Source organism: Osmerus eperlanus, chromosome 15 (genome assembly GCF_963692335.1).
Source record: "Osmerus eperlanus chromosome 15, fOsmEpe2.1, whole genome shotgun sequence".
Lineage (NCBI taxonomy): Eukaryota > Metazoa > Chordata > Actinopteri > Osmeriformes > Osmeridae > Osmerus > Osmerus eperlanus.
Window position 1 is genome coordinate 319,824 of NC_085032.1, and position 27,653 is coordinate 347,476.

The following is a 27,653-nucleotide window of genomic DNA, read 5'->3' on the forward strand; positions in this document are numbered from 1 at the left end:
CCAGGCAAAGAAAGCTCAATAGTTATTTTGGTAACAGAAATCTTCAATAATGCAGACTTACCATAGCTTACTGTCAACTTTATTTTAAAACGAAATGCCACGAAATTCAAACTGCCTTCAATTTACATATCAGTGTAGAAATGTGGCCTGTGTTTTATATGTTCTACAAAACCAAACGCCTATTAATGGATATAACGTGATCTAACAAGACTTGGAAATAATGTAATAAATAAAAGCTTGAGAAGGGTGTCTAAAATATATTTTATTTAACATTTGCCTTTGAAAGGGGCATATTAACAGAACTAGGCCTATATACAAGACGTTTCCATCAGATATAAGTGGGGGTGAAACAGTCACTGAGGACCTTCATTGTCCCACAAAAGCAGTCTGGCTTGATGACACGATTAAAAAAAAGAATAATGGGTGTGTTTAACAAAAACTTCTGAAGGCAAGACTAATCATATTTATATAATTTCTTATTGTGGTTATCAGTTAAAGTATTAATCTTCGTCTTTGCGCCAGATAGACATGTCAACAATCTATGCTCACGCTTAACATAATGTAATATTTACCATCATGTCATGAACGTAAAAATGTTCTTGACAGAAAAATCTAATCTGTTTTAAAATAATGGGAATAAACTATATTAACAATATTTCATGTATGTGTGACAACCATTTGCTAAACTTGCTACAACAGGGCAGGCAACTCAAGCCATTTCTCCCTGTGCTCATTCAATATGGCTCTTTCAGCTCCAGGTAAATCGGCTATCGGCCAATGTGAACTTTTGTGCTCGTGCCCTGTTAGTATCCGCGAGCACATTTGCAGGCAACTTTTATTGACGTAAGCAAATAAATGGGGTGCTAGTTTACCCATTTCGGATTGGTTTCAAATTTAGCAAAAATCAGGAAAATTTATTTTATGAAAAAGCTAGTAGTATGAGCCAGGTTCGAGAATCGAACAAAAATTATTGGGGGAGATAGTTTTGTAAATGTTGACTGGAGTTAATAGAATAAAAACGACCGGAAGAGCCGGAAGTCTAACAAGAAATGCAATACCACCTACATCCATCCATGTGAGATCGGAAATAAATACAGCACAGAAATAACTGTGGTGTGGAAATAAATGTGGCGTGGAAATATATGTGGAAATAAATGTGGCGTGTAAAAGTCTCAAAAAATAAATAAATGTGGCATTAGGAAATAAAAGTCCCATGAAATAAACAAAAACGTCATTTTGAAATAAATAAATGTATTTATTTATTGATGTTGGTAAATGGATTCAGCTATATAATTATTAGTGGTGGGCCGTTATGCGACTGCGCTGCGACTCTTATCGGCGATAAAAAAAATATCGCCGTTAATCTTTTCTCAAAGTTGGGTTGGGAGCTGGGTCTATACTACGCAAGCTATGATGACTTTCACCTTGATATTTTAGCGCGGATGTATACCTAGCCGAATTGCAATGTAGGGGGCGAGAACGAGTCTTCGAACCTGTGTGTATGCCTTGTGTATGAAATTATCACATCAAACGTGACGTGCTAACATGGATGCAGCTATGAAGCCGCCTGGTTTGCTTCAGGGAAAATGTATTTTTAAGAAGCTTCCCACTGGAAACCTCGACAAGACTAACAGTGCGTGTCCACTGCAGCGATGCGAATCGCTTGCCATCGCTCGCCTTCCCACAGTTCACCACGCTCGGGGGCGTTTCAAACAGATTAATGTAGAATGTAGTTCTCTAAAGTCACTGTTGTAGTTGTCATGGCCAAGTGTGCAGACTTGGGTTTACGTACTCGCAACATCGATCAAAATACAACTTGTATACAAAATACAAAACTGTTTAATAGGCATACACGTTGACATGTGTAAAAAACGTTTTATTATATTACTCAAAGTCTCTGCTAATCTGTCGATACGATAGGGAGTTCCAGCCGGGCTAGCTAGCTAGTTACCACAGAACGAAGTTACGTAATGTGACTAGACTGAATTTGAAAGTACAAGCACCAACAACTTCGGCAACCTTGCGCCATGCATCGTTTTTTTTGTATTAACATCTCTGTACGAATACAGCTATGTATCGTACAGGAATGGGGTAAGCAGCCACACAAACGATTAGTTTCTCCTCCACCTTGAAACCTAGAAAGCTAGAAATGTTTACCATGGTTGCTACGTTACGAGAAACAAGAAAACACTCCGATTGGCCATCGCTAGCGAAAATCGCTCCTCAATTGCATAAAGTTGAGAAAATCTCAACTCGGTCGCGTCGCTACCCACAATGCACCACGCAAGCGATTCGCCTGGCTCCATTGAAAATGAATGGAAAACATGTTGTCGCTCGCATCGCGTCGCTGCAGTGGACACGCACTGTTAGGTTGTTTGCACCTTGTGCTATGCGGAATTAGTTTACTGTAGGAGTTCTTCCAGTCTCAAATACCACCGAACGCAAAGCATCCCTTAGCTAATGCGGAAGATGCCGGGCCAAGCACTGATGTAGCGCAGGGGAAGAGTCGTCGTCAAACTACGATGTTTGAGTGCAACCGAGGCAAGCCCGTCAGCACAGCTCTATCAGCCAAGCTAACTAATCTAATAAACAGTTAATAAACACAAGTACATCTTATTGAACATAATTTATTTTCATCACCAATTATCATAGTAGAACAGCTTTCTCAAGCAGTTTGTGATGCATTTTGGAAACAGGAGATGAGCTCCTGGTCTAATGCGCCACCTGGCTTGAGAAACCCGTTCTCAAAGACTTACTTTTAGTCATTATTTGGGTAGCACACATATTCTGAATGCCTTCGGCGGAATTCAAATGAGCCATTTTAATCTAGATTAATCTAGATTAACGCCAAGATTACAGTAAGATTAATCTAGATTAAAAAAATGTATCTATGCCCACCACTAATAATTATATAATGCTATATTTATATATTCATTGCCATCTTTTTTTAATTTCAGAATTTATTTCATAGCCATATTTATTTATGTATGTATTTATCTATTTATTTATCTATTTATTTATTTAATTTTGACTAACTCGGCGTTCCATAGAAAACCTGACTTAATTGTCACATAGGCTACATGACTTCACTCCCAGAGACGCAAGAATAAATCAAATAGGCCTATATATTTTACTATTAATGACAAAATAGTAACGCACAGTGAATTGGACAAGTAATTTTAATCTGATTACTGGTTTGGAAATAGTAAAGCATTAGATTACTCGTTCCTGAAAAAAGTGGTCAGATTAGAGTAACGCGTTACTGGCATCACTGATATGATCGCCATGGGCTTTATCAAAACATTATTTAATATGCAGTGAATTACACTAACAAAGGTATATTCCTTAATATAAGCATACTGCTGTTAGTGGGGTTGCAAGAGCAGAGCTCTGCTTAATGGCGCATGCTGCTGAAGTATGGAACGCCGACTGAAGTGGGTGTGTGCGTTAAACTCACGTGACCTTGTCCATTGAAATTGTTACGCTCGGACAGTATAAATTCACCTCTGTGTACATTATCAGTCTCTTCCTCAAGTAAAGCTGCCGTGCTCGCGAGTCTAGGCTACAAAGTAGCTTCAACTTCTTCTCACATCATGGCAGGTATGTACATTACAGAAGTCGCATGCACAAACGATAGTTCTTGGTTTTTTAGATGGAGGAAGTAACGTTTGGTTTAGTTAGCCTATCGCGACCTTTTTTAAATGCATCTGTCGACTATAATCTGTTGCAATGAAAGTCACAATTTTTTGGTTTTGCATATTGATTCTTTTGAGCTCTGCAGGTGTTTAGATAACTTAGTCATTTGACTACATGGATATTTAATTCTGTCAGACTATCAGTCTGGACTTTTCTAAATGTTGACCCAATGTTAAGCATTGTCTCGTCAATGTAATATCCTTGACTGTTTCCCTATACGGAAGTAATGAAGCCCAAAGCTTGTTGCTGTTTTTGTAACCTCCCCGAAGAACTCCAATTCTGCACGTAGTTTTTGAACACTGCGTGCCTAGCTGTAGAATGCTGTTATGTCATAGAACCGACTGAGAGGGGGGGGGGGGGGGAGGCGGCGTTTGCTGAAACCTTTTTCCTTTTAACTTTTATTTGGGTTCTAATGATGCCACCAGACTAGTTACCCAAAATGTCTGCTAATACCAAGTTATTAACTGACATACATGTGTGTGTGTGTGTGTGTGTATTTGTGTGTTTATGAGGCAAGCTTTTGATGCCCCGCCTCTTCATAGCAACTACTGAGTAGGACTGAGGGATATGCGAAATGCTTATGAAACTGCTTTTAATGTGTCAGTGCAAATTGACTGAGCAGCAGGGATTCAAAAATAATTGTCTCTTTAATATTGTCATTTGGTCAGATTATAGTAACCAATTAAAACAAGGGGAGGAGGAGCTTTAAGTTCTCACAACTACAGTTTGTCAGATTTGTTTTAAACATGAGTGCAATGGTCCCAATATAAATGGAAAGTAACAGTCTCTCAAGCACAACTTGGCAGTTTACAGCATACAACCCAGTTAACTTGAAAAAGGTCAGAAATGGTAGACATGGTTTAGAGAGAGCTCCAGTCAGAGCAACATTTGTCAGACTATTTTGGCATAATTTACTCATTTATTTGATTTGGAATTAGCTGTTGCCTCTGAGGTTCTTATGTCTTACATTATCGTTCTGCATTTATAACCCGTCTTCCCCCTGTTTTTTAATGTAATATAATGGGATACAATCACAGCAATAACTAACATTATCTCACAGAGAAACTTAATTGAAATAATTTATTTGATTCTCATCCAGACCAGGCCTTTGTGACATTGGCTACCAATGACAACTATGCCAGAGGAGCCATGGTGTTGGGCAAGTCCCTGCACAACCACAAGACAGCCAAGAAATTGGTGGCACTCATCGGTCCTCAAGTGTCAGGGCCCTGCCAGTAAGAACCCGTTCCTCCCTCTTCTGATGGAACACGTAGTATGATGCGACCTTCTGCAACTGATCTGTGGTCCTGTTTGAATACTTGATTTATAATTGAAATGTTTTCTTTCATCCTCCTTTCCTTTGATAAATCACTGATCTGCCATGACTCCAGGGGTTATAACTCAGTGGAAGCATACAGGACCAAACTATTTGACCTATCCTATGATGCTGGATTGTCTCAAGGAATTCAGTGTGCATTTGTACAGTAGTAAAGCAATAAGTTAAATTACTTATGAAGGTTATTACAGAATTATAGATAAAAACAAGTCGTGACAGTTAATGGTCTTGGTCAACGACTATGCAACCACTGAAGTTCCAAGACTCAACATGCTTTGTTGCATACCAGATGCTGATTGTGTGCTCCAAGTACTACTGCAACAATGATCACCACAATTGGTTCAATGTTCTTGATGTGCATGAAGGCACATTTTTTACGTGTTTATAAATTACACACAAGGCTTTTCTTCTGTGCGTGGCATCAAGCCAGCTTCTAAAAAAACGTTATTGCTACATCATTTTACTAACATGCATTACAAACTTTGTAAATGTCCCATCTGTATATTGTCTCATCAGGGCAGTGCTGAAAAGGATCTTTGATGAGGTGAGGCTGGTGAATGTGTTGGATAGTGGTGACACTGCCCATCTGGCCATGATGAAAAGACCAGACCTGGGCATCACCTTTACCAAGCTCCACTGCTGGGCACTCACACACTACTCCAAATGTGTTTTCATGGATGCAGATACACTGGTGAGGACCTAATAGAGGAGCGAGAGACTTTATGAGGTGGTATCTCCTTAGGTTTGTGCAAGTGATCTTTGTCAATCAGCTAGTCTAAACAAGTACAGCAGTGCTGGTGATGTATTTTGGTCGTGGCATTTGTTGTGGTCTTGGCATTGTTTAATAGTTACGACCAGAGATTTTAATCAGGCTTCTAATTGGATTCTAAGATGCTACAAGAGACTTCTTTGTATATGTTGGTACAGTAATGATTGTCATAGTAACAACAGTTGTGTGTTTATCACTTTGTGTGTTTGGCTGACAGGTGGTCTCAAACATAGATGAGCTGTTTGACAGAGAGGAGCTGTCAGCTGCTCCAGATCCCGGTTGGCCAGACTGTTTCAACTCTGGTGTGTTTGTGTTCTGTCCATCTCTTGAGACCTACGGCAAACTTCTTCAGTATTGCACAGAGCATGGCAGCTTTGACGGTAAGTCACGTTTTTGTCTGTTGGCATACATCTGTTTAATACTGTACTTATGATACAGCCATATGCATTGGGAAGTTTTGACTTGATGTTGACTGTAGCTAACCAGTGGGTTTGTATCACAAATTCATAATGCTCACTAACTGAAAACCTAAATTCCCATCAAAATAAAGTTTTCACTGTGAAATGTGTATTAATCAAGTTCCAAATGTTGGTGTTTATCTGTGTCCTTTTAAAGCATTGAGAGGTTTCAACTGTGGCCTTCAAGTGCTTCGGTGCATTATGTGAACTTCCATGTTTACTTTTGCCTTCAGCAAGGGGTTTAGAGACAAGGCTCTCCAGTCTCAGCTCTAAAGTTATTCTTAGGTGCGGCATAAGTTACATTTGAGGATCCATTTTAAATTGGGAACTAGTTGACATAAAACTATCCCGGGTTGATAATAAACTATTCCATCTAGGGTCACCACTAACTTGTGGTCTTCATTCTGGCCTCAGTGTAGTCACAAAACATTTTGTTTTTTCTTTCATGAGGTAAATCAAGAACTCTCTCTTCATTTTGACATACTTCAAGCTAAACTAACAACTCTCTTTTGGGGTATTGCATAATAGAGTTGGCACTCTAACACTTACTTGCAGCCCTCTACAATTTTACCCAACAGCTACATGAGGGAACTTGGAACAATTTCTCCTAGTAACAAGAAGGCCATTCATGATAGGCTTGTTTTATTGTCTGTATGCTCACAGATTGTAAACTCCCAATATTTTAGCTAACTGTAACTTTGAGAGCTGTGGTGAAGTGGTAAAGGCACCTCCATGAGAATGTACTGATTGTATTGTTATTACATGTGTAGCTTTGCAAATGTGAAGAATGAACAACATGCACATAGATTTGTTACTTTTTATAATTTATGTGCAATGTACAGTACAATACGGAAACCTCTTTGCAATCATCAAAAGTTTATTTAAAAACCAATTAGTGTGCTTAATAGTGGCACATGCTTTGAAGTACAGTCATTTTGGCTGCCACTAGAGACTGTTGGCAGGAATAAGACTGGCATCATAGAAATTGCTCAGTTCAGATCAATGTTGCACATTGTCTTTTGCTTCTGTATGAAGCTCTCTCAGTAGACAAATAAAGGCCCTGTTGCAACGTTATCCAGTTGCAACTCTATCCACTGTAGGACTCTCACATTAGTGATGAGATATGTGTATATATACATTTTTTGTCCAATGTAAACCATTTTGATTATATGTGTAGTCGGTAGACAGTGATAGCCCCTCTTTATGCTAATTTGAAAATGTGTATATTTATAGCCTGCACTGGTCGTTCCGTTTGGGCACTGGCTCGAAGTTCCGCTGACCTTTAGCATTTCTTCTGAGTGCTGCCCTACTACAAGCAATACATAATGTTCCCATACTAGCACATTTAGCTCACTATCTCCTAGCCAATGGGAGTAATGTTAAAATGGCTTGAGGCACCAGAGGCTGGTCACAGGGCTTCTCTATTCAATTTCACCTTTTATTGTACGGTCGGATCTGCCTTAAGGCGGCATCTTGGCGCTCTGTCGTTCCAGCATCATCTGGTGCCAAAGTCAACATGCAATGGAAGATGCGAATTCTGGCTCAGCCGCCTTATCCTTTTGAAATGAGGATGCTACAGGCTCATATTTTTTGGGAAGCTTGCTCGCATAAGAAGATTGTTCTGGAGCCGATGTAGTGATTTGGTTGGCTAGTTTAAACTACAGTGACCTGCGGCCATTATGGCAGAACAGGTCTCTGCTTAGGAGAATGTTCATTATTTAGTTTAGGAACTTCAATGTAGACTTGATGAACTGTTGCACCATTTTCTGGGGGTACAACTTTCAATGGCAAAGGCCTATGCAGTAGCATAGGGCCAAAGTACAGAAAACCATAGTATACATAGTGAGCTGTCTTTGAACTTCGCTACAATACACCCTTCCCTTCGACTAATGGAATGCAGCGGTCTTCGAGGCATGCATCCAAGTCGTACATGTTCTGTACATTGTGTCTTTTTCACACTCACTGGCGCAAGGATTGCTCCCTTTTGCCAAATCTATAGCATACGTAAATGTATAGTAGTGGCTGAATCATATCACTGTTGAGGAGGTAAAGGATTGGTTTCATTCCCAATGTGAATTACGTGCATGTGTGTGTGAGAAAGAGAGAGATGGGGGGGACGGGGACGCAGGGTTCATGAAGGTGCCTCATGCAGTTTCCATGGTGTTCTTGATCTGGCTGGTTGGGCAACATGCTCTTTAGAAGAATTATCGTCTGCTACTTACAATTTTTGTACTGTAACCTCTACTGTACTGAGTTCATGTACCCTTGCTAGATAAGTAAAAGAGGGGACTGTATCTTACATATTGTATTCAAAGGCTCGCTGACTAATGTGAACACGCATCAGCTTAATAGGTTTGTTAGAGGTGTATAGATCAGTTGACTGTCACTATCAATTTCATCTTATTTATCCATCCAACCTTTCAGGAAAGCAATACCTAAGTCATTTCTTTACTTCTTGCCTTTGACATTGTACAAAGACCTCAGTTCCGAGAATTCCTTTTTCTAGTTCAAATAATACATAACAAAACTATTGGAATTGGAAAACAATACTTAAGTGTATCTACTGTATGTCAGGGTAACAATGTAAGCAATGTTATTTTTCAACATTGAGTATTCACGTATTGTTTTTCTTCTTGCAGGAGGGGACCAAGGGGTATTGAATGGCTACTTCAACACTTGGGCAACAGCAGACATATCAAAGCACCTCCCCTTCATCTACAATCTCAGCAGCATAGCCATCTACACGTACCTTCCAGCATTCAAGCAGTATGTGTACTCCATAAGTATAAGTGACTCTTACCATTGTTTCCTTCATCTTTGATTGGTTGCCAGAAGCGTTAATGTAATTGTGTGTGGCTTCGTCACAAAAGAAAGACACTTCATACATGTACTTTGTTTAGAAACAGGAAGGCCTACATAACGGCGCATGCTTCACATTTTTTAATGCACCGTACTCAATTCTAATTGATGTTAGAAACATTTAGCATTCCTGCTAGCAAGGACTTGCCTACTTAAGGAGTAGGCTAGAAGCTAGCTTGGCCCACACTAGCTTGATCTTGTGCAACACTATTTTACTGCATTCCATAGCACAAAGGAAAAAATAAAAATGTTAATGTAAACATACCAAACACCCCTTAAGCAGAACTGTACATGCAAGTGCTGTAAGGTGAATTAGGCCTACAATTATGACAACTGGCTCAACCATTGTGCATGTAATTGTGACAGACGTGGTCTTGCAAACTCCGTCAGAGGTATCGGGCAAATCATCCCGCACTGGGTTCAAACTTACCACCTCTGGCTTCCCAAGCGCCATCACTACCAACTACGCCAACGAAAAACTAGCAATTCGTTGACGCGGGTGGCCTGTTACATACCTGAGGAGTTAGTTTCAAGGATACACACCGGCTAAATAATGACTTCTGTTATGAACTAAATGTCTAGATGTTTGTGGTGGTAGGACAGTATAACAGAAAACCAATATAATACATTTTCATCAATATAACAAACTTGATAATGTAGGAAACAGCAAATGACGGCTACATAATTTATTTGCATGAATGTACCACAGCATTGGCAATTTTCTTAAAATAATGAGAAATTGCTTTTATAACTAAAAGTGACTAGAATAGATGATGTGGAGGTTGAACAAGTATTTCAGATATGACAAAGAATTTCAATTTGGGATCTGAGAAATATAGGTACCAAATTCCTCTGCAGCAAGTTTGGTCATGAAAGAGTCATTTTTGGCACTATTAAACTTGGCAGGAAAGGTTTTCTACAGACAATGGCATTAGGCAGGCTGCTGCCGCATGGAGTCTTTGTGATTACAAAACATTGCTGTCAGTAACTTGTTGATAACCGATGTACAGGTATCGAAATGAGTACAAGTATAATATTGTTTTAATGTCCTTCCATGCCCACTTCAAATGAGCTGTGACACACACAACTAGTGAAACCCAAAATATACTTTGGGCACTGTGGTACTGCGTGGGCAGAAGAGTATACAGGGAAAGTAAGCAGATACACAGTCACATGGAAGTATAGTCGAGCCATGACATCAGGTTACCAATGAGGAGAGAGAAAGGGGCCAGTAACAGCAGCAGTTGTCTCTCTTAAGCTCCCATAGGTGCCCCTCCTATCCGTCGCCTTTGGTTGGGTTAAATATACACCAGGGTCATAACGCGGTTGAACCCCAATACCAGAATAGACCCATTACATTTAAAGTCCTAAATCCTTATTGAGCACATGGTAATTCTCTCTCACTCTCTTCATTAATCACTGTCTCTCACATCTTGTTTTTTTCTCTCCCTATGAAAAGCAGCACTCATTAGAAGCTGTTTGGTCCGCCCAAGGTTAACATGGGTTAATGGCATCCCCTGGCAATCTTATTGTCCCTCTTCTCTTTGCTTTTTGCTCTTTGTATTTACTAGCTGAAAAGTTATGTTTGTTTGACAGAACTTCAAGTTCTGCCCACACTGTCCCAGAGTGCCAGACACTGGCATGTGATTGTTCATGTGGAAATTGAATTGACAGAGCCGGTCGTAAACCTGCTTAGGTTACAGAATGTTTCTCATAAATTACATTGGAAATGTGATTGAAATCAAACCTGTTAACACTAGTATTGCCATGGGGGAGACATTTTGAGAAGTTAACTGTCATTTGTTCTGACAACTGGACTAATTTGTTGTAGCCTGTGTTTCCTAACCAGGGGGGTGTTGCATCAACGTCGCTAACGCAAGTCGCGCTTACACGAATAAGTCTCACTTGGGTAAATTTACTTGAGGCTTAGACTTAAGCCTCAAGCCGTTCCACTAACGTTCCGTTCCACTAACAGGCAACGCTAATTCAAGCTAGACCTCAATAAGCTTAGACTGTGCAGCCCAGATCATATGATCGTCAAAAAGAGGAGTTATGTTGCAAAAAGCAAAGCGTAAACCAGCAGAGTGGTGTTAATTTCAGCAGTGTAAATTGATTTTTTGGGGAGTTGTCCCCAAAAGGGCAATGTTGCCGCAATTAACACGGCAAGGGAGATTTTTGTCAAACCATTACGACTGTTAAAATGTGTAAATTGTAGGCCTACTAAATCTACTTAACATAACTATATGCAGTTAGGCCTACTGATAATTAGTGCAATTTGATGAGCTGTCTGAAACCGTTCTGACAGTAGCCCATATGGCTCAATATTCTCAACAGGAGATTGAGAATAATAGCCTCAAAGGGAACGTGGCAGCAATTGAAAATTGTAGGATAACATTCAAAACACTGAAGAAGGCCATCGTTAATTGCACTTGATGTGGGCTAATAATGTTTTTGTCTTCACATCTTGAACAAAATTAATAAATTACTTTGCCACACACATTTATTAACTGATAGGCTAAATGCTGAGCTTTAAGATAAAAGGGAAAGATAACCATGACTAAAATGGGGATTCACTGAAATAAGTATTATTGCACAGATCCAGCACAAACTTTCAGAACAGAAGGTGACCCAAACCGTAGCACACTTTGCTTGGCAGAACAGTCATTTAAAATTGCTCAGCATGACTAAGAATATATAATTATTATATTACGCGTGCATATTTAATCCAAATCCAATTATTACTATTCTGGCTGACAGTGTATGGACAGCTGCCCCAGATTTCCAATGAACATAGTCTGCCTCCACAGATCCAGAGGGGGCTTGGACAGTGGCAGACTGTGGCTGTTTGAAGGGCAGGGGCGGAAACATTTAAAGGGCTGCTACTGCACGACATGGGCTCTCACCAGTGTAACAATGGGAATGGGACGACACCCCAAGTGTCGTCACAGCCTCACTTTGGGAAAGCATGCCCTAGTGGGCACATTGTAGGGGAGACTGCACAGCATTTAATTGTCTTCTTTGGAAAGGGCACCATTTGGGACACTTATGTAGGGGCAGCATAAAGGGCACTTCATAAAAGCACCCTTTTCCATTGGAAGTAAGGGCACGAGAACAGTCAAATTTAGACCATTGTAAGGGCACCTTATAGGGTACTGCATCACATTTTCTCTACTATAAAGAAACTCATTAAGACATGTTTTGAAATTTATAGAGGGCATACTATCATTTATTGCGTTAAGGGGCACCCTGGGCACTCAAGCATATTTCACAATGTGAATGTCAGACAGTTCACTTGGTCTCATTTTTGCCACTCTAGAGAGCATTTTAGAAACGCTTTTTCAACCCTGGGGGCACCAGGCAGTCACCCCCTGAGTCTTCCAGCGGGCCTGGATACACCATGGGGACAGTATATGGCACCTTTAATATTGGATGGGGTTGAAGATAGAGGATGAAGTAATATAGAGGCTTGTCAACATATAGGCTACTTTAAACAATGAAAATGCTTTATACAATTTGTTATGTTTGTTCCTTATTATAAACCGGGCGCAGCAGCATGTTTAGTTCTGGTACTCGTTACTCAATAACAGTGTTATAACTCTTTATTCAATAACCATCTTAACACATGTGGTCACTCATCTCCGGTCTACAGGTCTACCCCCTAGACTCTCCTATGTCACTTGTCACGTGACCTATCAGATCCAATTAACACATCTCCCTTCCTTTAGAAGTTAAGCATTTTCTATCTAAACAAATGCATTCAAAACAAGTAACTGCATTACCACATAACAAATAAACCACATTTGTTTATGTTATACTTTATCTTAAACACAAGCATCAAACTTTGTTTTCTCAGTATAAAATATTCAAAACCAAACATAAATTATACTGCCATAACCACAGCTATAAACATTCACTTATTGACTTTTCCCCCTCTTATTATTTTTTAAACATCTTTTTCTCCCCCCATAGTCCATAACTCCTTCAGCAGGATTCTATCAGTCTCTCAGGTGGTTTAACCATCCTGCTGGGTCTGTTTTTCACAGCTGGTGAACTGGGTACGGTTTGACCAAAGTCAGTAGTGTTCAGGGAACTCGGACAGTCTTTGTTGCCCGTAGTGGTGTTTATCACCTCCGGTGGCTCTGTGACAGTCTCTGAGCTGTTGGTTTGTAGACGGATGTCCACTCGATTTCTCCTCAGGGCTGATCCACGATCTGTCTGGATGAGGTAAGAACGAGGTGCAACCTCCTGTTGTACAAGTCCCTGCTGTGTCCACATTCCTGTCGAGTAGTCCAGAAGGCGGACTCTGTCCCCTGGCTTCAGGTAAGGCAGCTGTTTTGCACTTTTGTCATGCCTTTTCTTCTGCTTCACCTTCTCCTCTTCTTTGGCTTGCCTGACCTTTACTGCTCCCTTTGGTTTTAGCAGGTTGTCGTGCATAGGCAGATTAGTGCGAAGGCGACGTCCCATCAACATCTGGGCTGGTGACAGGCCATTTTGCAGTGGCGCGCTCCTGTAGATCAACAAACTTTTGTGAAAATCCTCATTTCCATCGTGTGCTTTCTTCATTATTCCTTTGATGATCTTAACTGAGCTTTCTGCAAGTCCATTTGATCTTGGGTAGTTTGGGCTTGATGTGTGGTGGTTAAAACCCCACTCTTTAGCGAATGCTTCAAATTCGCAGCTTGAAAACTGTGGTCCATTATCTGAAAACAGTTCCTTTGGGACTCTGCTGGTTGTGGACTGTAATGTTGCAACTTCTGGATAGTTAGAGTAGTAGTCTGTAACCACGATATGATTTTTTCCGTTGCAATCAAACAAGTCAGCTCCAACCTTGCAGTATGGGTATTTGGGCACTGGGTGTGGCATCAGCGGCTCTGCCTGCTGTTTGGGTCTGTATGTGAGACATACTTCACAAGAAGCCGTAGTATGGCTGATATCTGTGTTCAATCTTGGCCAATACATAACTTCTCTTGCCCTCCGCTTGCATTTTTCTTCTCCCAAATGTCCTTCATGTATCTTTTGTAACATTTCCTTTCGCATTGTTGGTGGAATGACAAACTTGTTTCCTTTGTATATGATGCCATCCACAACAGTGAGTTCTGTTCGACACATCCAGTAGTCCTGTATTGCAGCTGGACATGTTTGTCTTTGTTCAGGCCATCCTTTCAGTATTGTCTCTTTTAGTGTTCTCATGCTGTGTTCTTTCTCTGTCTCTTTTCTGATCTGCTCTCTTCTCTCTTCAGAAACCGGTAGAGATGACACTATCATGTCCACATAAGCCTTTATTTGTGCTGTTCCCATTTCATCTGTCCTTTCATTTTTGTCAACTGCGCGTGAAAGCGTGTCAGCGGCGAACATGTACTTGCCTGGTGTGTAGTTCATAGTCACGTCGTATTTTTGCAGCCGTATCATCATGCGCTGTATCCTCATAGGACAGTCATTGAGTGGCTTTGACATGATTGACACCAGTGGCTTATGGTCAGTTTCCACTTCAAAAGCTTGTCCATATACATACTGATGGAATCGCTCACATCCATAGGTGCTGGCCAGTAGCTCCTTCTCGATCTGTGCATATCTAGTTTCAGCTGATGTCAACGCTCTGGACGCATAGGCGACAGGTTGCCAGTCTTTGTCATGCAGCTGTAGCAGTACTGCCCCTAGTCCGTACTGTGACGCGTCAGCTGTAATCCGTGTGCTTTTCTCCGGGTCATAGAACTTGAGCACAGGCTCGTTGGTGAGTATTCTCTTCAAGTTTTTAAAGCAGTCTTCCTGTTCATGTGACCATGTCCATTCATTTTTTTCCTCCAGGAGACACCTGAGTGGCGCTGACTTTGTTGACAGCTGAGGTATGAACTTTGCAAGGTAAGTTACCATACCTAGAAACCTTCTGACGTCATCCTTGTTTTCAGGACGTTCCATGTTCTCGATGGCTGACGTTTTCCTTGGGTCTGGACTAATCCCTGCCTCAGAGACTACATCCCCCACAAATGTCAATGACTTAACTCCAAACAGGCACTTTTCTTTGTTAAGTTTTAAGTTTACTTGCCGTATCAGGTCGAGCACCTGTCTCAGTCGCTCATCGTGTTCTTCTCGGCTGGACGCCCACACGATGATGTCATCCATCATGGTATCGACTCCTGGGATGTGTTCAAAGATCATGTGTATTTTCTTGTGGTATACTTCTGGTGCTGACAGGATCCCATATGGCAGACGTAAGAACCTGTACCTTCCCTCTGGCGTGTTGAAAGTACAAAGCTTGGAGCTTTCCTCGTCTAGCTTCATTTGCCAGAACCCTGACGACACGTCCAGTTTACTGAACCACTTGGCCCCAGCAAACTGTGCCATGATCTCTTCCCTTGTCGGCAACTTAAAGTGTTCACGTTTGATTGCTTTGTTAAGATCCCTTGGATCCAAACACGTTCTCAGCTTTCCATTGGGCTTTTCCACAGCGACCAGGGAGCTGACCCATGATGTAGGTTCATCTATTTTCTTTATCACTCCTAGTTTCTCCATTCTAGTTAACTCCTCTGTGAGTTTTCCTCTCAGCTTGAATGGTATCTTTCTGCATGGATGAACTACTGGAGGCACATTTTCATCAACTTGTATTTTGTATTCCCCCGGTAAACATCCAAGTCCCTCAAAACAGTCACTGTATTCCTCCGTGAGTGAGTCATGGTCATTAGAAGGTTTAGATGAGACTACGAAGACTCTCTTCACAAGGTTTAGTCGTTGGCATGCTTGTAATCCCAATATTGGCTTGACACTCATATCAACAATCAACAGCAGTGCTTTTATTTGCTTACCGCGGTGTTCGAATGTTGCGATGCAGCCTCCTTTGACCGGCACTTTTTCTCCCGTGTATCCACTCACTTTTGTTTTCACAGGGAATATTTTGCTTTTCACAGTGAGTTTCTCATACTCATTCACAGATATGAGGTTGACTGAAGCTCCCGTGTCCAGTTTGAATGGAATGATAGTCCTGTTAACAGTCAATGGTACTATCCATTCTTCTTCATCTTTAGCCTCCTTCATATGCACTGCATCCACAAAGAACTCCTTAATTTCCTCTTCAACTGCATGTACCTTCTTTTTCTTGAAGGCCTCCGCTTTGCAATATTTTGAGAAGTGGTTCTTCTTCCCGCAGTTATGACACTCTTTGCCATATGCTGGACACGACATTGGTTTGTGGCTCCCTCCACATTTACCACATTTAAAGTCTGTTTTAGCCTCTCTTTGCGACTTGTATTTATTTGGATGCTTAGAGTACTGTTCTCCTGTTTTTATCGCATGTACTGCTGTCTCATCCCTGCGCAGCTCTTTGGCTTGAGCACGTGTGGTTTCTGCTGCTCTGCACATGTTAATAGTTTTGTCCAATGTCAAGTTTTGCTCCCGCAACAGTCTTTCTCTTAGTCCATTATCGGGTATGCCACAGACGATCTTGTCTCTAACTAGCAAGTCTTTCAAATTTCCAAATTCACACGTCTTACTCAGTGTGTGCAACTCAGCTAGATACTGATCAAAACCTACTCCTTGTTTTTGATCACATGAGAAAAACTTATATCTCTCAAATGTAATGTTCTGTTTTGGCACAAAGTACTCTTCAAACTTGTCCATTAGCTCATCCAGGCTAGCATCATCGTCGAGTTGGAAACTGTTGTAAATATCCAATGCATCTTCACCTATCACGTGCAGCAAGATTGACGCTTTTACCTTATCGTCTTCCTCCGCTCCACATCCACTTGCAGCCATATATATGTTGAATCTCTGCTTAAACCTTTTCCAGTTATCAGCCAGATTTCCTGTTAGCGGCATAGGTGTAGGTGGACTTAGCTTATCTATGTTTCCTCTCCGTCTCTTTTCTTTGACGATCCGACACTTGTTGCTAGCGTTAGCCTCTCCTGCTAATCCTTGCAGCGTGCAGAACTCTACTTCTTCTTCCGGCGAAATATCCTCGTCTGACACCATGTTATGTTTGTTCCTTATTATAAACCGGGCGCAGCAGCATGTTTAGTTCTGGTACTCTTTACTCAATAACAGTGTTATAACTCTTTATTCAATAACCATCTTAACACATGTGGTCACTCATCTCCGGTATACAGGTCTACCCCCTAGACTCTCCTATGTCACTTGTCACGTGACCTATCAGATCCAATCAACACACAATTGAATAAAAAGTCTCCTTGATTCTTTGTGTTTCAAGATTACCTGGAAAACTGACGATAATATTCAGGTACTGCTTTGGAGCAAGGTATACCCTTCATATTTCCTGGCATAGTTGCCTTTGCTAAACCTTTTTAAGTCACCAATCCTGTTCAAGAATGTCCCACATGCAAAGACACACAGAGATGCAGACAGACTGAACAGTGGTCAAGGCTTGGCTACAGTGAGTTTTCTTCCTTGTGTGTGATTCCAGCAGACTACATAGTCTAGGCCTACCTACATAGACTGCAGTCTACTACCCTCATTTCTAATATTATAGTCTACTACTCTCCTTTCTACTACTTTCTTCAAAGGATGGTAGGCTGCTCTTATGTGTTTATGCCATCCTTAAGAGTTGCTAAAGTGTTTTTCTATGTATATATTTTTTAAGGCCCAGCATAGTTTATCAAGATAAACTATGCTGGGCCTGCTGAACCTATACCTCTTCCTCTGAAGACCATTTGGGCTGGTGGGATAAACGCTCTTTGTATAATCTGAGCACCTTCATCCACAGGGTTGTCAAAGAACGGATACGCCATAATTGATTGTAACTTGTTTAGACGCTCTGCTTAGTTTCTAAGGCCTTATTTTATGTCAATTAACCAATGGCTTTTGAAAACAGTTAAAGTGACATTATTTCTTAACTTGTTTATTTAAATTAATACATTCTTTGGAGATGAAGTAAACACGTAAATTCATTCATGTCTGCACTTCAAAAAGTCTGCACTTAGTCTGTTTCCGAAAAAAGTGCTTTGCGCGCAGGAATTTACTTGTCTTTTGAGATTCTGTTTCTGCCTGTTTGAAATGATTTGAAACACATCTTAGTTTTTTTTCCTGACACGGAGCAGGCAAGTTCCGAAGTATAAGTTACCTTGGTTACGTGTCTAGAACTACAATAAGCCACTTAAATGGAACGGAACTCTTGCTGAAGTAAGCGAGACTTGGCGAAATAAGTCTCGCTTTTCCTTAATCAACGTTGATGGGAACACCCCCCAGGTAGTTGGGGGGTGTTCCCCCCAATGGTGGAATCAGCTCCCCACCTCCATCAGGGATACTGACTGTCTCCCAACCTTCAAGAAAAGACTCAAGACGCACTTGTTCCGGGAGTACAACGGCACTTAGGAATGCTTGGCTGGACCTGATGTTAGTTTCCTCCAGGATCACAATGACTCTTATTGAGAGACTTGTTGCTCTTGTTGGTTAGTTGTACCGGTTTTAAATTATTGTACTCGCTGTGAACTATTTTACTGTTGATTGTTTTTCTACAGGTACACTCTTACACCTTTTGAGTTTCATGTTGTTTAATTGTTGTTTAATGTTTAATTGTAACTTGTTTAACTGCATGCTCTTATGGTTCTTCCCTTTGGCACTTATTTGTTTTTTCACAATGTATGCTTCATGTTTTGGCTGCTCGCAATGTTTGGGGCTATCTCGTTGTTATGATCAGTGACCTATGCTCTTTTGTAAAGCTCTCTCTTGGAAGTCGCTTTGGATGAAAGCGTGCTAAATGCATAAATGTAAATGTAGTTCCATTGAGGTGAGCACACTCAAGGCACCTGGCCAAGAAGGATTACTCAGTAACTAGTTGTCGTTTTTTACATCATTTTCAGATACGGTAGCAACGCCAAGGTAGTCCATTTCCTAGGCCAGACCAAGCCATGGAGCTACACGTTTGACCCCAAAGAAAAGAAGATCCAGGGGAACATGCAGGAAGCCTCCTCACACCCCACCTTCCTACTGGAGTGGTGGACCCTCTACTCCAGCACCGTGGTGCCCATGCTCCATGAGCAATATGGTGATCAGCCCTTCAACTCTGGATGTGTGGAGGTCAGTCAACAACACTTTTAATGTGGTAGTGCAGGAGGTGGACCCAAATGCAAGGAAAGGCAGGCAGGATCTAAACTAAAAGTGTTTATTTACCAAGATACGGAACTCAGAGGGAATACTTGTACATTTTATTAGTCCAGAAAATGCACCGCCCATAGTTTCCAAAAATAATTTAAATTAGTCTGACCATGGAACAGTTTTCCCACTTTGCCTCAGTCCATTTTAAATTACATATAGCCCAGAGAATCAGAATCATTTCTGAATCATGTTCACATACGGCTTTTCTTTGCATCATAGAGCTTTAACCTGCATTTCTGGATGGCAAGGCAAACTGTGTTCACAGACAATGAGTTCTGGAGGTGTTTCTGAGCCCATGCAATGATTTCCATTACAGAATCATGCCTGAAGATCACGGGCATGCAGTATTTTCACCCTTGTCCCTTACACATAGAGATTTATCCAGATTCTCAGATTTTTTGTATTAGATTTTACTGTAGATGATGATATATTCAAAGTCATCACAATTTTACGTTGAGGAACATTGTTCTGAAATGTTTCCACAATATTTAGATGCAGGTTTTCCCAGATTGGTGAACCTTTGCCCATCTTTACATCTGAGAGACTCTGCCTCTTTAAGCTTTTTATTTTTTAGTAATACTTACTTTTTCCAGACTTTTATTGCCCCCGTCCTAACTTTTTTGAGACGTGTTGCGGCCATAAAATTCCAAATTGTCTTATTTTTTCCTTAAAATTTCCTCAGTTTAAACATTTGATATGTTTTCAATTATCTATTGTGAATTACATGAGTTTATGAGATTTTCAAATCATTGCATTCTGTTTTTATTTCATTTTGACATAGTCCCAACTTTTTTGGAATTGGGGTTGTGTGTGGGTGTCACACACACACAGGGAGACAGACAGAAAACACTTGGCAGGAAGAACAAACTAAACAGTGCTACGGCTATGGCAGTGACATTTAGGGCCCTATATTGCACCCAGCGCAATTGACTTTGTCAACGATGCAAGTATCATTCCTAGTTTGCACTCGACACAAAGCGGACTTTTCCCTCCACAGTGGGCAACTTATTGCAATGAGAAAACTGCTCTGCCTTTCCCATACAATGTCACTTCTCTATCTTTTACGGCCCTGACGACAACGTCGGCTGTGAACCGCTCCGGCGTGCGCCTGGCCAATCCGCCGTTATAATAGCAATCCGCCATGGAACAAGCGCCTGCTCTTAAAGGGAATGTGAGATGACGCTCTGATTGGTTTATTGCACGCCCAAACCACACCCATTAGTAATGTAGCTTCTTCAGACCAACCCATTTTAGATTTGCGCCAGGCGCAAAGTCATTTATCCCGCTGGTATAATAGCAACAGGGACGGAGTCCCACACACAAAGTTACTTGCGCTTTGAGTTTTGATACTTGCGTTTCAGATCGTTAAAATAGGGCCCTTAGTCTTTCATTATATCATTTTAGAGGTGAGTCAGATTTATTGTCTTGTATATAATTGCACAATAACTGTTAATTGTATAAACTGTTGTTTTCATTATGAATTTGGTTTTATTTGAATTGATGAGCTGTGATAAGTTTTCTGTATATCGTATACATGTAAATGATACACCGGGGGGCAAAAGTTGAGTCATTACTACATTGTGATGAGTTGATTGCCAATTGGTGAACAAAAGTTCAAATTTCTTTCCATAAGAGCAAAATCTGTACATTATTCCCAATTACCCCCCAGTGTATATAAATATAATTTTATAAATCTGGTAACATTCCAGTTCAAGGATTTTTTTAAATTACAATTAAAGGTTAAACATATAAAATATATGTGACAGACTTCTTTAAAATTATTTAGAATGACAGTAGTGTGTTTTGGTGTCAATCCAGACAACTGCATTAACAGCAAAGTAATCTTTAATTGGTGTAACCATTGATGGATTCTGACTTTCTGGCATGCATTTCTCTGTGGCTAGATGAAAACGGACTATGCAGCCCAAGAAGCCTTGTCCTCAGAAGAACGCAAGAAGAAATGGGAGCAGGGTCAGGCAGATTACATGGGAATGGACTCTTTTGAGAATATCCAAAAAAAGCTAGATGCTTTTCTCAAATAAATTTGTAATGGAAATAGATGATGAGAGCACATGCAGTTTAATAGATTGATTCCATAATTTGCTGAAATCCAGTTCTAAATTTCTTCTTCACTTCAGCTGCATACCACGTCCACCCATACTTGACCCCTGTCACCTTCAAAGACAACTTAATACTGTTACAATGGAAAATGAATTTTATAACAATCATTGCAGGCCCCCAATGCAGTATTTTAGTGTTGTCATTTTGTTCTGATATACTATCTATCTATCTATCTACACTGTGAAGTTACTATTCATCAACAAACATACAGTACTGTATACTGGTGTACAGATTTTTTATTTGGGATGATTTTCTCACAGAATGTGATATTAAATAAATCCTATCCAAGAAAAATAAAGGCAGTCTACAACATGTCAGAAAGTTTGCCAAATTAGCGAATAGGATTTTGTTGCACTTCAATTAACCCTTTCTGTAGGAACATGGATGGCAACACATCCTCATGTTCTCTATACTTCTAAGAAGCATTTATTGCATTGTCTTGTCGTCTTATGTGAGTGAATTTCACAACATAGCCAGAGACTAAATGTAAATTCACATCAATTTATTTTTCTTTTTTACCATTCAGTCAGTCAAATCTATGAAGTAGCATCTTTATTAAATCTCTGAAATTTACAGTGCTTTTGTAATGTGTGCTTTACCTACTGCCTTAGTTTTTATACTGTTTAAAAAACCTTTGCCAAGGCTGAGAGTCAACTTTTTTATTTTAACTCTGTAGGTTTTCAGTTGGCCTTTAGTCTGACAGCTGGACCCTGAATGCCTGTTACACTCCAGCCTCTGGTGACAGCTCTCTCTGCACCTCCTCATGGTGTTGCACCTCCTGGCTTGTCTCTTAGCTTGCTACTGTTTTACTTGATCCAAATGTTGTCTGTACCACAGCGCCTTTATCTGAAAAATAAAGAATAGTCAGACCAGAACCATGAGTTGTATTTTTATTTCTAAGATTTGCCTTAACATAATGAAATAATCTAATGTTGCATTGTAAATCTTGGAGGCACAATATTTTCCACAGGAAATTACCTTGTGTGGTGTATTTTGGTTGACAGAAGGTTATCACAATTCTTGCTTTGTTTTAGCGTAACTAGACATGGTGGAAGTAACATAACAAGGCATATCTCTAAAACGGTATCAAACCTCACGATGTTAAGTCAATGTATGCCGTAGTCACTAGTGTACAACTATACAGAATGCACTTGAAAAATGTCATTGAATTTAAATATTTCAACATTTCTCTATGCATAGTGTCAATAGTATTGCAGTCTGTCTCAATTCAGCAGGTTTAATGTTAACATAACACATTCAATTTAAATGTTACATATTAAAACATCACAAGGTGTGAATATAATTCCATACAGTGAACATTAGTTGGTGTAGATGGCTTTTATGGATGACAGTGTGTTGAGGCATCTATTTAGGTCCTGTAAGACTTGCAAACATGATAACTATTCTCTGTTGATGGGCAGCCTTGATCAGAAGTTATGTATCACATTGCCATCAAGTGGTAATATAGAATATTACTGGATAGTAAAAAAAGATACTGTATGGCCAAAAGTAGGTGGACACCTGACCATCACACCTATATGAGCTTCTTCTACATCCCCTTCCAAAACTATGGGCAAATAATATGGAGTTGCCTCCCCATACCAGCTGCCTCTCTTGTGCACAAGACTTTGGAGTGTATCTATCGTAATGTGTGCCCATTCAGCCACAAGAGCATTAGGGAGTTTGAACACACTGTTGAGTGACAACCTGGCTTGAAGATGGTGTTAGAATTTGCCAACTAGTGCATAGTGCCCATGATGTAGTATGAAGTATGCCTATCCACTTTATATTGTCATTCTGGTCGCAAGCCAGCCCCTTTGAAAGCAGCTGATTATCGGTTGTAAAAGCAAATTCGCTTCAAAATAATTAACGCTGCATGTCCACTACAGCGTTTAACGCTCTGCATCGCTTGCCTTCCCACAGTTCGCCACGCTCGGGGGCGTGTCAGACAGGTTAATACAGAGTTGTAGTTCTCTAAGGTCACTTTTGTAGTCATGGCCAAGCGTGCAGACTTGGGTTCATGTAGCCTACTCACAATATCGATCAAAATACCACTTTTACTCAACTGATGCGAGAAATGACCTGCTGGTTAGATGTAGCATGCTCGTATCTACTACCCACAATAGTTCCGCTTTTGCAGCAGTATTTTAAGCGACTGGATGTGAATGTCACTACAGTGTGTTATGCAGTCTCACAATATTGATCAAAATTTAATTTTTACACACACAACGCAAGAAATTATCCGCTGGCTAGAGGTAGCATGACTTTATAGGTGCTAACAGACTCCAACACATACGGAGCCATCTTTTGACTGCACACTGCGAGTGTGCAGAGATGGCTGGTCCAGTAAGTACTCTAACCACCCATGTACTGAACACTGGTAGAGGTTTCCCTGGCTCCCATATGGCTCTCAGTCTGCATCTACTGGACCCCAACACTGCTACGTGGAACCTCCTCGTGACAGGGACCACCAATGAAGATGGCTGCTGCCCTGGGCTCACTTCACTCCTGGGGTATACAAGATGCGCTTTGAGACAGGACAGTACTGGGAGAGCCTGGGAGAGGCATGCTTCTATCCATTTGTTGAAATAACTTTCACCATAACTGACTCAAGCCAGAAGTTCCACATCCCTCTGCTTCTCAGCCGTTTCTCCTACAACACCAAGGAGCTAAAGAAAAGCTATGGGGACCTGCAGAATCGTCGCATGGGTATTGCCAACAGTGCGACCGCACAGGGCCTCGTGCCACCGGGGGCCTCGCGTCTGACTGCCAGTAAGAAGACCGGGAGAAACAATGTCAGCTACAAGCAGTGTTGCCACAGTTACTTTGAAAAAGTAATCTGATTACTGATTACATTTACATTTATGCATTTAGCAGACGCTTTTATCCAAAGCGACTTCCAAGAGAGAGCTTTACAAAAGAGCATAGGTCACTGATCATAACAACGAGATAGCCCCAAACACTGCGAGCTGCCAAAACATGAAGCATACATTGTGAAAAACCAAAAAAGTGCCAAAGGGAAGAACCATAAGAGCATGCAGTTAAACAAGTTACAATTAAACAACATGAAACTCAAAAGGTTTACTGATTTGTCCTTTAAAAAGTTACTTAATTACTTTACAGATTACTTGATTTTAAAAGTAACTAAATTAGATTACGTTACTTTATTAGTTACTTTATGTAAGTAACTTTACGTAAGTTACTTTATTAGTTACATTCAGCTGCACATTGTCCAACTAATGCTAGGTTAAATGACTGGTCGTCTAATTAAATATCCGAATACATATTTACATAAAAAAACAATTCTACTTACTACGACTCTTATCCATTAATTTATACTGTTAAGAGTGTGCTAACCGAATAATCTTTAAATGTTGCATTAAAGATACATGCCCATGGATATTTTGAACTACTTACCAAATGACTCGCCATTGAAATCATCAGCATTCTAGTTTTGTTCTTATTCGCTGACGTTCTTTGTGTAATAAACAGACGAAAATGTCCAATGATACTAGACACAGAAATGGCTATATTTGATTGTCTTAGATGGTTTTGGGAGCAGTGTTCCCGCCTTCTTCTACGGAGACACAAAACTTTTTTTTACAAGTACACAAATCTTTTTCTTCTACGGAGACACAAAACTTTTTTTACAAGTACACAAATCTTTTTCTTCTACGGAGACACAAAACTTTTTTTTACAAGTACACAAATCTTTTTCTTCTACGGAGACACAAAACTTTTTTTTACAAGTACACAAATCTTTTTTGCAAGTACACAAATCTTGCCTTCTTCTACGGAGACACAAAACTTTTTTTTGCAAGTACACGAATCATTTTCTACAGAGACACAAATCTTTTTTGCAAGTTACAAATCGTTTTTACAGAGCTCGCTCTCCTGGCACTAATTTCACACCATAGTTGGCCTACTTGGGGAAAAAAACAAACCATAAAAAAACGCTGAGTACAGTAAATCTGAGGTCATTTGCGAACCATTACTTTTAGAAAAAACATGGATTTAGTTGCGGTTCGTTGCATTTGTTCATGTAATAGTTTATTAATCTTATTTGTCTTTCTTATTTGTCACATATAATCAAATTGAGATGGCACCAGAGCAAAGGGGCTTGAGGAAAGTGGCGACTTAGACCTACCACTCCCTCCCAGTGACTGAGTCAGCAAAATGATTGGGCCTCATTCACCAAATGTTCTTAAGAACAAATTTGTTCTTAAATCCCACTTACGCAGTTTTCACGAAGATTCTGCCATTCACCAATATTTTCTTATTTGGAATTTGTTCTTAGGTAAGAACAGAATTTACGACACCCAAGAGCACTCTTACACACAATTGAGAGCTGACATGTTTGTTTATAAGTAGTTATACTGTTTTCGTCCATTCTAATTTAAAATTGTATATATTTCTCCTTTATAATTTAGCAACTAATAATTTTCATTATTTTACACATAATTATATGTTTGTTTGTTTTAATAAATACACACTACACTTACACTTCAGCTCATTTGTAAAGCACTTTGAATTGCCATTGTATATGAATTGTACTATGCCTATATAAATAAACTAGCCTTGCTTTGCTTTCAATTTACATGAATTATGTTAACGGGGAACCTTGCCATCCAATAATAAATGACTTATCACAGTATTTATAGGCCCAAAGTAGTCTTATTCCGCACACTAGGACAACACCACACAATGGCGTATTTATTGCTGCTGCAAAATTTTGCAGATCGTGCCCTGAGGAGGGAACGCATATTCCGTGATCATACCGATTTATTTGTTGTTATTTGTTAGGACGCTTTAGGCTACCAAGAGAAGTCCTCATGGATATTTGTAACAGTCGACTGTCTTCTACGCTATGTTTTTAAATATGTTTTTTTGCTTCAGAATTCTGATAAAAGTTAAACCACGTCTTTTTCACTTCATCAGTTCTGCGCCCTTCTCCAGATACAGCGTTCACTGCATGAGTAATTGCATTCCATGCATCGGTTTTATTTACTCCTTTGTATCCACCGCTGACGCTACTAAATATAATGTGTCGTTTGTCGCTAACTTCTTGCAGCTGTACCTCCACTTCAGAATTACTAAAGTTTTTCTGTCTTTTGTCGAGGCCTCCACCGTCTTTACCACGTCTTTTTGACATTTCTCTGTGTGCACACGGCCCTTAGCCTGGCTCTGCCCTCCTACGTACTTCCGCGCAATTTAGATTTTGCTTCCGTACTAGGTCTGGGCATGAGGTACGTAAGTCAGATGTCTCTGGTTAATTTTCTACCTGTCCGATCAGCGAAAAGAGGGAGTGGCTGAGAACGATGACGATGATGTTGTGCGCTAGTTTGTCTTGTAGTTCCGTTATGGCAGCGGAAAAAGATGCGAGCGAAGCCATTCGCTGCTGAATATCCAGAAGTTAAAGCCGGAGCAAGAACAATCTTTGATCCCCACGGGGTTCGTTTGATTTTCCAGCTAGCTCAGTTAGTGGTGAAGGAGTTGGCTAACGCCTGGGACACACTGGCTGCGAAGCGCCTGGACGCGCCACGCAGCGCCACGATCGGCTACGACTGAGCAAAAGCTGTTCACACCAGACGCGCATTTCTCCGCGCCGGTCACCAAGCCTTTCTGCTACTCTGAGCTTTCCTTTACGCTGACATGGACATAAACATGGCATTGGCTATATCCCAGCATGGATCCTTATCTACGTTGTCCTTGTAAAATTGTTGCTGGGGGTCATACAACAATTCCCTGTGCTTTTCAACTTCGAGAATTCATTTGATGCTGATTTTAGAAATCGACTTGGGTGTTCTCTCTCGGTAGGCTATGTCTGCACGTGTGTGTGTTGTGTGCAACGCGTGACGACTTGTTTCTCTCAAACAAATGTAGCACCCTGCTAAAGTCTTAAATATATTGTTCCATTGTTTTTATGTAAAAGAAAGAAAAACGTGGGCTGGTTCAGTTGTCCCTGGTGTTTAATAACTTTTCTTTGCTTCTGTATTGGGTGCGGTCATGTGTCAATTTTGTGACTAGCCAATCAGTGCCAATCAGAGTTGGTAAGATATTGTTTTGTGGGTAGGGGGCGTGAATGAGAAGAACAAGAGGACAGATCGATATCGAGAGGGGAAAGAGAGACGCTGAGAGTTGGGAGCGAGTTCATTTTTTCTATTGGATTGCAGTTGGAAAACGGGGGATTTTGTATCGTTGGTGTGGCCCTGCTGAAGTGGGGGAGCAAGAGGTGGTCGAGAGTGGTTTCACTGGGTAACGCTGGGTTTTGCTGAGGTGGAGCTAGCGGCGTGGATGCAGGAGCTAGCGGCGT

The 27,653-nt window shown here is 40.5% G+C and overlaps 1 protein-coding gene across 1 annotated transcript; it reads left to right on the forward strand.

Moving 5' to 3' along the window:
- The first annotated feature begins 3,457 nt into the window (after window positions 1–3,457).
- gyg1b (glycogenin 1b) lies at window positions 3,458–22,215 on the forward strand. Its single transcript, XM_062479100.1, has 7 exons — window positions 3,458–3,600; window positions 4,796–4,931; window positions 5,549–5,723; window positions 6,019–6,181; window positions 8,899–9,025; window positions 18,925–19,141; window positions 21,124–22,215. Exons 1-7 carry the CDS (start codon window positions 3,594–3,596, stop codon window positions 21,259–21,261), a joined length of 963 nt encoding a protein of 320 aa, XP_062335084.1. The 5' UTR covers window positions 3,458–3,593; the 3' UTR covers window positions 21,262–22,215.
- Window positions 22,216–27,653: the final 5,438 nt, after the last annotated feature.